The sequence below is a fragment of the Acanthochromis polyacanthus genome, chromosome 3, assembly GCF_021347895.1.
Source record: "Acanthochromis polyacanthus isolate Apoly-LR-REF ecotype Palm Island chromosome 3, KAUST_Apoly_ChrSc, whole genome shotgun sequence".
In the NCBI taxonomy this organism is placed as follows: domain Eukaryota; kingdom Metazoa; phylum Chordata; class Actinopteri; family Pomacentridae; genus Acanthochromis; species Acanthochromis polyacanthus.
In genome coordinates, this window is record NC_067115.1 from 25,441,191 (window position 1) to 25,455,185 (window position 13,995).

The 13,995-nt window shown below is 40.6% G+C and overlaps 1 protein-coding gene across 2 annotated transcripts in view; it reads left to right on the top strand.

The window, feature by feature from the left end:
• Nucleotides 1-13,995, top strand: part of ndst3 (N-deacetylase/N-sulfotransferase (heparan glucosaminyl) 3) — a 48,896-nt gene that overhangs the window by 19,510 nt on the left and 15,391 nt on the right. For both annotated transcript variants that reach the window (XM_051945323.1, XM_051945324.1), the window contains exon 6: nucleotides 2,763-2,891. In XM_051945323.1, the coding sequence (XP_051801283.1) occupies nucleotides 2,763-2,891 (129 nt within the window). The remainder of the gene's footprint in view (nucleotides 1-2,762; nucleotides 2,892-13,995) is intronic.

The window sequence follows — 13,995 nt, forward strand, 5'->3', positions numbered from 1 at the left end:
CTTCAGCGCAAGGTACACCCCCTGTCAAAAGTTTTGAGGCAGGTTCTCATTCATTTCAATGAGCACCCGTCTCAAAACTTTTGACAGGGGGTGAAAACCCTAATCACTCCACCGTAAACTAGGTGATCTTTTTTTTTTTTTAGCTTCTGATAATTCGTCTCGCCTTCTGACCTCTCGTAAGGTCACTTTGGGACATCCTTCCCATTTCCTTTGCCCCTCACATTTTTCACTTCCAATTTTTCTTGCAATTTCTGTCTATTAATCTCTTCCTCCTGTGCCGCTCGCTCCATCTTTGTTTGTTCAGAGGAGGACAGGAAGTTGTCTTAAGGCTGTAAAATTGGTGTTTGTGTGTCTCTGTCAGCAGATTGAGAGCCACCCACTGGACCCACAGTATCAGAACAAATCAGACTGAGATATGGGCTTGTGCTATGTGTGTGCACTCACACAAACATGCATGCTTGTGTGTGTGTGTGTATTTCTTTTTAAAATGTACTATATCAGTTTGAGCTATAGCTCTGTGGATAATTGGTTTGGTGAAATAGTGCTGAGTGTCTGTGGCTCTGGTGGCCTTCTCTCTCACTTTCACTCCCTCCATCTCTCTCTCTCTCTCTTGTGTGTGTGAGTGTGAACGAGTCTGCAGTGTTTTATAGATAAACCAATATCTGCGCTTCCAGCCTTTACTCTCTATTTCACACAGAGAAGTGCTCCACAAGGAGTTTGCTATAAAGACCTCCTTCTCTTCTCTTCTCTTCTCTTCTCTTCTCTTCTCTTCTCTTCTCTTCTCTTCTCTTCTCTTCTCTTCTCTTCTCTTCTCTTCTCTTCTCTTCTCTTCTCTTCTCTTCTCTTCTCTTCGTTTGATGAACTAATAAAAAGACATTTTAATTCCATTGCTGTTAAACACTTGATCCAGCTCTTTGTTAGCCTTTCATGGTTATTTAGATGTTTTTGAGCACATAATGTTGGTTTTTTAGAGCATAAATTCATTAAAATGTATATTTACAGTTGGCTAAAGACTCATTACTTGGACAAATGCTTTGCTGGCAGATGTTGGTGTTACCGTACACTTTAGCTGTTAAAATTAAAGCCAGTCTCACTGCTGTTGAATCAGCTGCAATGAAGAGAATCTAAGAAATCGACATTTTGGACCCCATTTTTGTCAGTCCCAAGGGGCTGAGTATGCAGCTCACACAGGGCATGGTGTATTTTTCTTAGTATTTTGTGGGGGAAGGGTGCATGGTGCAGCTGTTTGAGGTGGGATTAAAAGTAATCTGTTATCATCTCCTCCCACTTTGGTAAACAGCAAGTCACCAAAATACAAAACAGGTGCAGGTGAGGGAGAAAAAAATGAGCAGAGTCTCCGGAAGATTTAACCAATCACCAGGACAAATCAATGCCTTGTGCCCTGCACCTGCATAAAAATCGAGTCTCTGCCGCTGTAGTGAAGTCATCCTGGCTGGGCGGCTCTTTGGGGCCGATGGCCTGAGCACAGTGGGGGCAGCAACCGGTGTGTCTTTTGACACTATTAATTTAACTCTAATAAGCCTTTTTCACAGCAGACGTGTTGGCTTGTCATTACAGGAAAAGCGCAGGTAGAACTAATACCATTTACTAATGATTCCATTCTATTTAAGTGTCACTGAGCCAGTGCGCACAATACCGACCTCCAGGAACTGGAGCACCTAAATGGAACAGAGCCGTCATTTACGTTATTAAATACACCAGCTATTCATCAAGTCAAAACACCAGTCATGTAAGAAAGGTCTATTCTACAAGACTTGAACCATCTGTAGATGAAGGTAGCGCTGCCATATGCTGTGTGACACAGCGCATCAGAATATTCCTGACCTGCTTTGCTGCCGGTTTTTTATATTACAAAGCCGCCGTGCAGACAGGCTCGACTCGATAGCTGCACATTTCATCTCATCATCGTCATCATTTCATCCGTACATCTGCCATCCGAATTATTTTTGTTATCATAAGCCAACTTTGTACTCGGTTTGTTTGTACTTTGGACTGACACAGACGAGTGATCAGCATTTTCAAAAACCTTCCACTTGTTGTGGTTTCCTTTTTAATCTCAAATCATTGCATCATGGTGGTTTCGTATGCTACTTAAATGGGAACTCCATCAGTTTTGCACATCAAAGTGTGTTTACAGGTCTACATGAGTGCAACTGCATAAGTGTAAAAATAGTTAAAAAAAAAAAAAAGTAGAAAGCCTTTTGTGGTTCCAGAGTGAGCTGTGTGAAATTTGATAAATTGCCTGAAGCGTTGACAGCTGACGACTACAAATTTGAAAGTGAAACTCTGACAGACTGGACTTGGAAATAGAAGTGAGGTCACCCTGCTTGTGTAGCCTCATCACTGCTTGAGGTTAGTGGCTCAAGGCCACATTAGACATTATTGGCTAAACACAAACAAATCTCTAACTAAACTGCTTGCAGTCACGTTGTACTATGAGAAATAGACAACAGAAATTGACAAGCACGAACAAAGTGTGGAATGAAAAAACAAAAAATGTCTGGCTTTGGATTTAATACTTTATTTAAACTGTCCATCACAAGTCTGACTGTTGTTGTTTTCAATGAACCAATGCCATTTTGATGTTTTTTTTGTTTTGTTTTTTTGCACTTTTGTCTGAGCAATCAGGGCCTGTTTTCATGACTTTGCTCAGTCAAACAGTTTGTTTCTTTGCACTTTCGGCTTAAACTGAAGATATGAAAGACATCCTTCTTTCTTTCACTGAATATGTGTATGTGTAGGTGCTGCCTCGTCAGACGTGTGGCTTGTTTACTCACACCATCTACTATAAGGAATACCCCGGCGGACCTAAGGAACTGGACAAAAGCATCCGTGGGGGAGAGCTGTTTCTCACTGTGCTGCTCAATCCAGTGAGTCAGAGAAAGCACACAAACACACGCAAACAATCAAACACACCCTTGCACATGCAAGCGGATACAGAGGGTGAGAAACAAGGGAGGACTGTTACACTTGATTTAGATTTTTTTTTGCACCTTAAAGAGGCACCAGCAGGGTTTCCCTCCCTCACTCCTCTAAAGGTAACTTCCTCTTCTGTCTGCTTCGTTCTTTTTTATTTTTGCTGTGTGTGTCTGTCTGTCTCTTTTCCTGTCAGGGGCTGCTTCTCACTGTGGAGCTGTGTTCATCTCCCCACTTTAAATTAGGTCTCACCACAGGGGGGTTGCTGTCACACACACACACGCACACACATGCTGACACACACATCCTCCCCCTCTCACTTACTCCTGCTGTGTATGTCAGCTCAACTTGATTCTGCTTTGAATTAAGGAACAGAATTAGGTTTAGGTGGCAGTTAAAATGCTCATCCGCACGAACATGCTCGCAAGGGCGTGCACGCACACAGTTAAAGATAGACGTATCATTTCACAGGAACTGTCCCCAAACAATCTCCTTCTCCCACTTTCTCTCTCTCTCTTTCTCTCTCTGCCTCCAACCACACACATGCACATGCACAGACACAAAGAGATGCTCACAGACCAGCAGTAGGCCGTATTGAAGTGTCAGGTAGGGGAGTGCTGAACTAGAGGAGCTGTCAGGACTCACCGAACATCACAGCGTCAAGTGCAGCTTTGTACAACAACCCAATCTGGCTCTTTTCTTCTGTCTCTGCACCGCTTTGTCTCTTCTTCTTGTTATTCATTTTCATTTCTGTTCCGTTTCATATTTTCTCTTTTATTTGTTTCTCTCGTTCTCCGTGTCTTTTTTTTGTCTTCCATTCCGTTTTATTTATTTATTAGATGTTTTTTTTCTTCTTCTTTTGTTCTGTCTGTCTTCCGTGTCTCAGAATGTCAGTGCATCGCTGTTTCTTCTCTTTAGCAGCAAGGCCTTGAATTTCTTTTTTTTTTTTTTCTTTTTAAAGCATAGTAATACATGACATTTGCATGGAAGCATTGTGCTTGTTGTTTTACTCTCAATTGATAGTTGATGTAACAAAATAGGAATTAGTTCATATTCAGTCCTGTAGAGCTTCTATAATTGCTCTGTGTCTGGTAAATCCTTCCTGGAGATAGAAGTCTCTGGTGCACGTGAAGTGTTTTACATTTCCCTCTAGCAGCAACAGTGGTTTTCTAATAATAGACGAAGAACTAGGTGGTTGGGATGGAGCAAAACTAGAGGGAGTGTAATTTACCTTTTTCTGTCTAACCAGCACAGTGATTAGAGACACCGCTTGTCATGTGTTGCTACAGTAAGTGATACAAATTGCATGAATAAAATGAGTCGGTGAGAAAAGTGTACCACCAGTTTCTATGAAATCCTTACCCTCAATCATTTTCAACACGCTCCACTGAATGAATAATAAGGTGTACCTTAATAACTATGAGGCCTTTAGCACAACTCTGGTGCAGTTGGCACAAACAAGACAAGTCATCATGACTTAACAAAGTATAAACAAAGTAAACAAAGTAATAACAAAGTAACATTTGAGGAAGAACAGTCGTGTAATACATATCATTACTACTGCTACTACTACCATCTATAATAGCAGTAATGATAATAAGAACTTATTTTTAAAAACACCTGTCAAACAAAGATGCAACCTCGTGTTTTAGACTGTTTCAGAGACATGCTTTTAAACAAAGAAGCATTAAAAGATAGAAATACAACATCATCACCAAGACCTTACAATATTATAGAGAATCCAAGAATCCCCTTGAGCAGGCACTTGCCAACCCAGATAATAATACAATAAAACAATGAAATGATTGCAAATGAAATGGATAAAATTGCTCCAAATTAAAACAATCTTTTTTTAATTTCCTTTAAAAAAAAAAAAGAAATACCAAGGGAGATTGCTGTTCTTAGATTAACAGGGGACATGTTCTACATTTATGGCTGTAAAAACAGAAAGCAGCCTCAGTGGTGTTCTTGTGACAAAGCTTAGCAGCTTTTAGAAGAAAGGCAAGTTAAAATCTGAGAGGACGAACTGAAACACACAATGAAAGCAGCTACTTATGTGGGAAGAACTTAGGTTGTGTATGGCTTTTAGAGACAAGTAAACAGATTTTAAAATCTATGCAAAGATACAGGTCGCCAGTGCAGTGATGCTAGTAGAAGGTTAGGATAGAACAGCAGAAGTAAAAACTTCCTTGACTGAAAAGGAAAAGGAAAGAAAAAAAAGAAAAGAAAAAAAGGGAGAGAAGATGAGAAGGAGGAAAAGGAAAGGGGAAGAGGGAATGAATGAATGAATGAATAAATAAATAAAATAAAAAATATATAAAGGGGAAAAGGAGGAAGGGAAATAAAGGGGGGGGGGGGGGGGGGGGGAAGGTGCTAGGTTTGGGCACGGCCTTGCGGTGGGGTGGTCGTGCCCCTCTGCCCTGGCCCCCCGTGTGGTTTCTGTGTGTGGGGATTGTCCGGTTTCAATCACTTGTTTTGACAATTGTTATGTTTTCTATTATTATTGTAATGAGGTAAATAACTGTTATTATTCATTGATCTCCTTATTTATATCACTATCATTATCAGCATATATATTATACATCATATATGGAATATGCGCGAACACACTCGCACACACACACACATTCTCTCCTTCATACACACAGAGAACAGCTATTTCTGCTTTCATTTCCATTTATTTTTTTACCTTTCTTTTCTCCCTGTTTCATCTTTGTTGCATATATAATCGTTATTACTCATTATTATTGTTTGCTCTCTACTTTGTTTAACACTATCTTCTATATTGTAAAAGTGACCTGTTTGTATGTCTTTAATGTTCACTGTTGTAATAATAATAATAAAAAAATAAAAATCTATGCAAAGATACAGGTCGCCAGTGCAGTGATGCTAGTAGAAGGTTAGGATAGAACAGCAGAAGTAAAAACTTCCTTGACTGCCTTATGAAAAAGGAAATGACAGATTTCTATTTGCATTTTTTATTAGAGCGTTATTACTAGAACATATTCCTGAATTTTTGTTGACTTGGGAGTATAGACTCTACAATAGTAACAAATATGGCCATTTTGATCGATGTTAACCAGCCCTTTATTTCTATCATTTCTATTCACACATATAATTGTCTTTTGGTTCCTAAAATTGATTAAAAGTATTGAAATTGGAGATTCTCCACTGTTTGCTAGACAGGGCAAAAGCTCCAGTTTCATGTAGTAAACATCCTGTATTCCTCATATTCTCCATTATTCTCAGAGTATAAATGTTATATATTCTGCTTTCCCCTGACATCCCTAAAATGTTGTAAAGACATTTACAACATTTCAGAAATGTTGTCTAACCCTACTACTACTAACCCTTGCATTTGTGTTCGGGGGAAGTATAAACACAACCAAGGAGGTACCATTTGAGAATAAAAACCATTAACACAAAACATTTATATAATATATGAAGTCAGAATATTTTACGACGAGTGAGCTAAACCTACTGATGGGACTTACATTTAAAGGTTAATGCATTTAGGAAGCCCATTGCAGCACAATAACAATGATGCAGCAACCCCTGTCTCACACAATTCAACAAAAGAAACAGGAATACAGCACTGTGATTGTTCTAATGGTGACTTTGGTAATGACAACAGCAAGCTGACATGCAGCCATTATAATGTAAATTATGTTAATGCTCATCATAAATGTATTATTGCAATAGCATCATGCAGCAACGATGACAACAATATAATGTATAAGTAAAGAAAGCTCTGAAGAATATTAGGAAACATTACGGTAAAAATAAATAATATCGTCTCAAGATGAGCTCGACAAACCTAAAGGGAGCCATGTGCTCACTTGCTTTTCCTCTCTCTGGCTGTCTCATTCACACTCACACATACACTTCACACACTTGTATGTACAAGGGCTTGAAATTCTTCTTGAAAGCCAGAAACACACAGACGCTAATTACATTTTTTTCCCCCTCTGTTTCCGCTATCTTTTGTCCTTCTCTCTCACTTTCTCCCTTTCTTAATCAGTGTAATAAGAGATGAGGCTCCCCTCTTTTTGTGCCACTGAATGAAGAGACCTATTAAACATAAAAGCAATTTTAGCTCTAAATGAGAGCCATTTGCCATGACTTGCGTCCACACACACACACACACACACACACACACACACACACACACACACACACACACACACACACACACACACACACACACACACACACTCACACACATATGCGCAAATACACAGACTGATGATTTATTCTCACTTCTCACTGCTATGTTTCCATTTGCAGACGCAAAAGCTTAATTAGTGTATGCACTTTGTGCGTGTAATCAATAGTGTTCTGGAGCTCGCTGCTTTAGTCCCCCGGGGGGTTTCTATTGTTTGATGATCTCCACGTTGCTAACATTGCCACTTCCTGCTCAATGACTTCAAATCACATTTAGCCTTTAGCAGCAGTTTACCACTGACAACAACCAATATTCTGCATGCGTGTGCGCACGTGCACGTACCATGTGTGTTTATGTGCACGTGTGTGCGCACGTGCCTCTGTGTGGGTTTGGATGGTTTTGCATCGGTCCATCCTGCATCAACAATCACTGAGCTCACATACAGTACACAGCGCACCCGACAATTGATTGGACTTTGCAAACAGCCAATAGGGCACAAGTCATTCCCCAATAAATGGCCAGAGCGATGGTGAGAGAGAAAGGAGAGAGACAGAGAGGAGAGGAGTGGAGTGGGGGAGCGGGGTGAGAAGGTGGCAGACAGATTGAGATTTAATTTTCAGGTCACGGCATCTTCTGTCACTTGAGAATCCAGACACATACAGAGAGGAAGTGATGCACATATAGGCTCTCACACACACAAACACTCTGCAATGCATATGTTTGTGCGCCCCAAGCATCCAAGTATCTGTGTATGTGTGTGTGTGGGTTTTGTATAAATGTGTGTCTCGCTGGCATAAGCAGAGCTATAGACATATATCAGGGCTGACATTTAGCGCTTAGCTCTGCCACTAAGCTTATTAGCCAAACACCAAATATCAGCAGAATCTCCCTCCTTCCCAGCCTTCTGTTTTACCCACTTTCTCACCCTCACATCTCTCACCAGTCGTCTCCTGTCGGGGACACCTTCGTATCTTTCTCCATCGTTTCAGTCTTTGTCTTTTTTTTGTTTAATGTTCAGCCTGTGCATGTTGACTCTTCTGGCACATGTGAATCAGTCCACACTTTTTCCTTACCGTTCTCTGGAGTCGTGTTGATTGCAACTGAAGGCTTTGGCAGCTCATCAACACATACCACCCCCCACCCCCTTCATAAAAAAGCACACTGACACACACACACACACACACACACACACACACACACATACACACAATAAGCCACAATCCAAACAGGAGAAGAAATTACAAAGTGAGAGAAGAGCACTGAAAGATGGCAGAATGGAAAGGGGCAGTTAGATGTTGACTGGATCAGGCAGAATAAATTGAATCGAAATCATTTGCTGTATTGTCGTTCAGTTTTCAATTATCCGCTGATGAGACGGAGACAGTGAGATGGACTGTGAGGGGGGAAGAGAGGGATGCCGATGATGGGAAAAAGACTTTGTGGGTGTGAGTGTGTGTTGGGGAGGGTGGACTTCTTTTTAGTAGCAATAACAGTTCAATCAGGGATGAATGTATGTGGAACTAAGTGGTCTGTAATGGGAAACAGGCGACTGCAGCTACACATCGAAGGAGAGCAAGAGTGGCAGAGGAGGACAGGGAGCGGTGGCGGTGGTGGTGATGGTGGGAGGGGTGGGCAAGAGGCAGTAAGATACATGGAGTACTGTGCAAAAGTTCTGCAGTGTGACAGCAGCGCTAGAGATAACACACAGCCATGAAGAAATATCCTCAGCAATCGTAACATCTGGGAATACATGAAGAAACAGAAGGAAAATTAAATCCACAGAAGAAATGTGGCAAGCTCTCCAAGATGCTCATAACAACCTCTTGGATCTTGGGAGAACTTGTTTTTTTTTCAGTACCTTGACAAACTGAACTCAGTTGTAAACCCAAGGGAGTGTTAGTGCTGTTATTAAAACAAAGAGTGGTCATGGCTCAGCTGTCTGAACTTGTTTTTGTTGATCAATATATAGACCCAATTCATGGCATTTTTTGGTGTGTGTCTGTCTGTCTCTCAAGCATTCGTGGCTAACTGTTTTTTCATTAAGGCTGCACAGTGACTTGGTGGTTAGCACTTGTACCTTGCAGCTACATGATCCCTGGATCGCATCCTGCCCTTCCTGGGGATCTTTCTGCATGGAGTTTTCATGTTCTCCTTGTGCATGCGTGGGTTTTCCCTGGGTACTGTGGCTTCCTCCCGCAGTCCAAAAACATACTGAGGATAATTGGTAAATCTAAATTATCCATAGATGTGATTGTTTGTCTCTATATGTAGCCCTGTGATAGACTGGTGACCTGTCCAAGGTGTCTCCTGCCTTCACCCCAAGTCAGATAGACTCTGGCTCCCCTGCGACCCTAATGAGGATTAAGCGGTGTATAGATAATGGATGGATGTATTTTCATTACATGGACAAGCTCCACAATACATTTGTTAGCTTTTAATTCCATACACTTCTCGTTGGTCACTTAGACCTTCTGAACAATTTTTTTTGACGGTACCTAAAACTCGCTACAAAACTGGAGGTGGTTTGGCATTCCAGACTGTTGCTCCTCATTTGTAGTATGCTTTACCTCAATCCCTGCATCTGGCTGATTTAGTCAACTCTTTTAAAGTCAGCTGAAAACACTGCTATTTAGACAAGCTTTTGGTTGACTGAATGGTCGGTGTGTTTATTTTAGTGTCATGTTGTCATGTGTATTTATGTGTTGTTCTATATCCTTAGTTATGTCAATGTGCATTCTATTGTGAAGCACTTTGTGAATCTTTTCTGTGAAAAGTACTATAGAAGTAAAGTTTGCTTACTTACTTCCTATAACACCCTTGCTGTGATCCACATCATTCCTACATACCATCTTTATACAATATGTACAAGATTTCGATTGATGTGGGAATTTTTGGACAGATACTGATGCCGGTATTTGGTGATTAAGAAAAGATGGTAACCAGTATTTTGAGCTTATATGTATTAAATCTAATGTTTTAGCTTCATGTGATACCAGAGTGCCTGCCATTCATACCTGGGCTTTTTCGCTAATAACGTTGACTGTAATTGTTCATATGAAATAGTAATAGGAGTGATTACGTAAATTAGGACACTGTCCTCTGTTTATGTGGGATCAACTTCTTTGTTTTCTTAATCTGTCACTTTTATTGTCCACTAAGGTCCATGTCTTAAAGCATTCTTTATTATTGTTTTCCAGACTCTGTTTCAGAGCAATCTGTGGCTGCCTTCTAACTTAGTCACTAGCCGTTAGCGGAGTCTTAGCCACCGTGAGAGATGCTAATTTCCTGGTTTGTGGCAACGGCTTGTGTTTCTTTGGTCAGTTTTTGAGTCTCAGCTTGAGAGACTTTTCTGAGACCACAAAGTGACGACAGACAGAGAGAGGAGTCTTCAGCAGACCTGAAGTAGTGCCTTTAATTTATCAATAATCATTCAATAGAAATACAGATAATTGTGAAAATGACAAATATCAACCACAATAATTGGTCTATCCCTAGAATGTACTATAAACTATACATAAATTATCACACAATATTTGGACTTTCTCAACTGTTGAATCTTAACGAGAACTTATTACTCGCACCTTTGTGTATCAATCAAACTGACGTTGTCATTGCCGATTAAACTTAACAAGGAGTCATTTGAAGGTGATTCCTGAACATTTTTCCTCTAAAATTTAATTTCCAGCTGTGAGTAGCACCTCTATTTCTCTATGTGCGATGCATTGTGGTACAATATTGTTCATCAACAGCACACTTTAGAAATTTCATAGCGTTATTAATTACCATACATGTTGTTGATGTTAGTAGAAAATGCTTTTTTTTTTAGTTTTTTAGTTTTTCTTCAGGCTAAATACTTTTTTTTTTAAAAGATTTAGCTTACCACCCACTATTATAAGAGCAGCTCATAAGTTTCTTTAGTGTACTGCAATGCATTGGCAGAAAAACTCATTTTTGTAAGCAGAACCTATTTAGAATTAGTGTGCAATATGGAATTGGGAGACAGCTCCAGTTTGTGGATGTTTTTAAACAGATCTCCACAGACAGATAGATAGATAGATAGATAGATAGATAGATAGATAGATAGATAGATAGATAGATAGATAGATAGATAGATAGATAGATAGATAGATAGATAGATAGATAGATAGTAAAGGTTGAAAAAATTTGGCCTCAACTAAAGGCCAGTAAAATAAATAATTTTTTCAAAAATGCGATCATGTTGGAAGGGATTTAAAAATGTCACAAACTCAAATACATGACGGGTGTTCTCCTAATCTTCTAAGACGTGGCATTTGTGTTTGTGTTAGTGCGCTTGTGTGTTCATGTTTGCATGGATTTTGAAGAACATCAGTGTTGGACTGACATGATTCATCAGAGCATCTAGGTCAGCGTGAGATCGGAGAGAGGAGAGGAAGAAAACCGCACCAACATAAAGTGACTTTTTGGAGTAGATGACAGTGAGAACAAGACATTAAACAGAAAAGGGAAGGTGAAGGAAATGAAGCTGCACAGGGACAATGAGAAAAAAAGACAAGGGACAAAGATTAAAGAAGGGAGACTGCATGGTTCAGTGTGTTTCTCCCATTTTTACACTTCTTCTCACTGTCCAAGAACGATTTGAGCCCAATTTTGGTGTTAAATTATTAGAGCAGTATTCTTAATTAAAGGCACATATGGGACTCAAAGCAATCCAATATTCAAGAAATGAGACATGGCACTAGATGCTAAAAAAGGTTTATATGGTTCAGTTAATTGAATTCCTAACCACAATGAGTCCTTCCACCAAAAGGATTTCGAGTTTGCAGGGTGTCGAGAGATTAACATTCTCTCCAGTGACTTTTGTTTTTCTGTTTTTTAATTCTGACTCACCTGCCAAGGTTACTCACTCTGTCTTTTCCTTTGTTACTCACGTCTCTGTAGTGTTTTTTTTTTTCTTCTGCGTTTTCTGCAGCTCTCCAATTACAAACACAAATCATCTTTCCTCTCCCTCTTTGTTTAATTTGGCAGCCGGTGCTTAAGCTCCATAATGAATGTTTCCATGTTCAGTAACACTCAGATTCTCTCTCTCACTTCTCACTCTCTTTGTCTTTCATGCATAGACACCTGCACATACACCACACACACACACACACACACACACACACACACACACACACACATGCTCGCACACACATACAGTACATAGCCATCCCCTCACAGCCAGAGTCAGACATCATACGCTATTGAGTGGTTTGAAGGGAACATAAATCACTTTTTGATCACCCTGCCGGCTTTCAAAAAAAGCAGAAAATTGCACAAAAATGCTTCTTATTTACTCAGGTCAGATTTGCCTGCATTCCCTATATATGAATGCAATATAATATTCACATCTTACATACCCCATCTCAAAAAAAATCTTGAATGTGCTGCAGGAAATGGTTAGATTTAATTTTACACTTTTCCAGGAGTAGCACTTCAGGATCTCCATGCTTGCGAGGAGGGAGATTTATTTTTGACATTACAATTGACTGGAAAAGGAGGGGCAAACAAACACTTTTTACTGGCATGTGTTTTTGTTTCTGGTGCTTGTCAGAGCCTTGACAGTGGTTCCACATTGTTGCTCTAACATCAGCTAGATTGATATGAGGCAGGCGAGCCCGGATGGTGCACCGCTGGCTTGCTTGGAGTGAGCACAAGATAAGACGGCAGTGGCACATGCACACAATTGGCATACACAAGTGCACAAATGCATAAACATTTACACTGACATGCACAGACACTCACACAAACACACACACAGAAAAAAAAAAAAACAGACTCTGACATGCATACCTTTGCCTCGCTACCTCTGTTGCATTCTCTGTCAAAAAGACACAAAAAGGAGCCACACACACATCTGTTCAGCTTTCTCCCTCCCACGGTGTCTCTCACACACCGACACTTTCCTCCCATCAGTATTCGCAGGCGATCAGTATTCCGAACAGCTTTCCAGGTCAGCCGGACGCTGATCCATCAAACCCTGACACTGTGTCGCTCTGTATCTACAGCAACCTTCGCCGCTAAAGAGGAGCGCTGACAGTCCTCTGTCACCAGGAAATTCACCGTGTATGCTTCGATGAGCCTTTGTGTGTTTGCACGTGTACTTGCATTACTCTTGTTGTGCAGACAGAAAACTATTTGCACAGACACATTGCGTGGACCTGCTTTCTTTTTGGTGACAAAACACATATATCAGAACATTTTAGTATAAAGACTCAGAGACTCAGAAAATCAGAGTAAAGATTAGGGCTGGGCAAGGGGGTAAGCCATGGTTTTGTCCTCCAAAGTGATGGAAACATGGCTGCATGTGCACTGGTGTAGTATCACACAGTCATCCATGCACGTACAGACACACATGCTCACATTCTACAAATAATTCATATCTTAATAGCTGATGTTACCGTTTCATCCAGACACATTCCCAAGCTTCCCGCAATCACAAAAGAAGCATGTGTGTGTGTGTGTGTGTGTGTGTGTGCGTGTGTGTTTGTGTATGTGTGTGTGTGCATTTGTCTGCAGCAGCTATCTTAGCTTGTCTCTTTGATCAGCCTATAAAAGCACTGAGGCGTGGACAGATAGCCTAGACCAACACACTATCGCTCCTTTGCGCCCTCCGAGTCTCTCCTTCCTCCTCACACACATTAGCCGTCATGAACACACTCTGATACACTTTGAAATACTCTCCCGTGTGTAGCTGCATCTCTCCCATCACCCGGTGGCTATGAGGACCATTGTGCTGCCTCCTCAGCTTTATCTGTCAGGACTGGTGAATACATTGGTTTCGGTTTATCTGTTTGCCTCTTTGTGCTTGAAACTGTTTTGCGCTAAAAGTGAATGTATAATCTTACTTCACAGAAGTGACTGTGTGCCGCTTT